The following is a 1,186-nucleotide window of genomic DNA, read 5'->3' on the forward strand; positions in this document are numbered from 1 at the left end:
CGGCCTCTTCCCGCTGCCTCTCACCGCCTCTCGCCAACACCTGCCTGTGCGCTTGGCGCGGCGTCACCTCGGGCCGCTCCCTCGGGCACGAGGGCAGCGCTGCGGCGCCACCTGCCCTCTCGTGAGCCCGCGGCTCACGTCTGCCGCCTTCCCTCCTGTCCCTGCTGCCCCGGCCTGGGATGTGCTTGCTCACTGGGTGCCCAGACCACAGGAAATGTCTGGTTAACACACGAAGAGATGGAAACGCTGGCAGCCACGCCACAGACGGTCAGTCAGGGCCCCGAGCTCGCCTCCCTCCGCCCACTCCCGCTCAGAGCCACCGGTTCTTGGCCTTTTGTGGAAACATACGCCCCTTTCCGTTCGGCCGCCCCGGACAAGCGCCTCCTTTGGGTGTGGCTGGCCGGAGTCTGCCGGAGAGCGCCCGCGCTGCGTTAGGGCTCCCGCGGGCTCCGAGTCGGGGCTTGCTGCACTTGCGTGCACGTGGCCACGCCCTGGCGGCTGCCCCGCGGCTCCCAGGGCGGCGCTGGCCGAGCATGAGGCCCCGCCGAGCTTTGCATGAGTGTCGCATGGTGTCCGCTGTGGGTCGTGCCCCGCTCGCTGCACACGCCCGCCCCACCTGCCAGCGGAGCTCCCGGGACTAACGGCTGTGTTCTCTTGCATCCTGCCCACGGCACCCAGGAGGAGGAGGCGGGCAGCTGGGCCCAGGTCGGAGACCCTCTGTGTGTCCTCACTGTGTGTACAGCCAGCAGCAGTGGGGGCGTGAGAACTTAGTTGCCTTTTCTTGACTGTTCACAGTGTAATTTAGTCAGAATCCTGCCACTGAGTTCAAAGCACTGATCTAGGCACAGCGTAGGATTACAGAGCACGTCTCATGGACAATCTTGAACCGTCCCCAGGCCACGGCAGCCGGCTGCCACACGCACGTCATCTTACCTGTGGCCCAAGGCGCTGGGGGCCCTGAGGTGATGTACGTGAGCCCCGGGCGGGGTTGCAGCCAGGTGCTGGAGGGGCCTTCACCGGTCCGGGCAGCTCGCTGACCGAGGGCTCCCTAACCCTGGCGCTCCGCGGCCTTCTTTCTGGTGGATTCTAGATGCCACGCTGCTGCCCGGCCGGTGCTCGGGCACCTGTGGTTCACAGCCCCACCCGCGCACAGCGTGCGAGTGCGCCTTGCCCTGAGGCTGGCGCG

General features: G+C 67.4%; 1 protein-coding gene across 1 annotated transcript in view; it reads left to right on the forward strand.

The window, feature by feature from the left end:
- The window catches only part of PPFIA1 (protein tyrosine phosphatase, receptor type, f polypeptide (PTPRF), interacting protein (liprin), alpha 1), a 42,505-nt gene that overhangs the window by 32,012 nt on the left and 9,307 nt on the right, over positions 1–1,186 (forward strand). Inside the window, 2 exon segments of the mRNA XM_012734322.1 lie at positions 205–267; positions 679–705. Coding sequence (XP_012589776.1) covers positions 205–267; positions 679–705 — 90 coding nt within the window.

This window comes from Condylura cristata, unplaced genomic scaffold (genome assembly GCF_000260355.1).
Source record: "Condylura cristata isolate star-nosed mole 26May11 unplaced genomic scaffold, ConCri1.0 scaffold00054, whole genome shotgun sequence".
Lineage (NCBI taxonomy): Eukaryota > Metazoa > Chordata > Mammalia > Eulipotyphla > Talpidae > Condylura > Condylura cristata.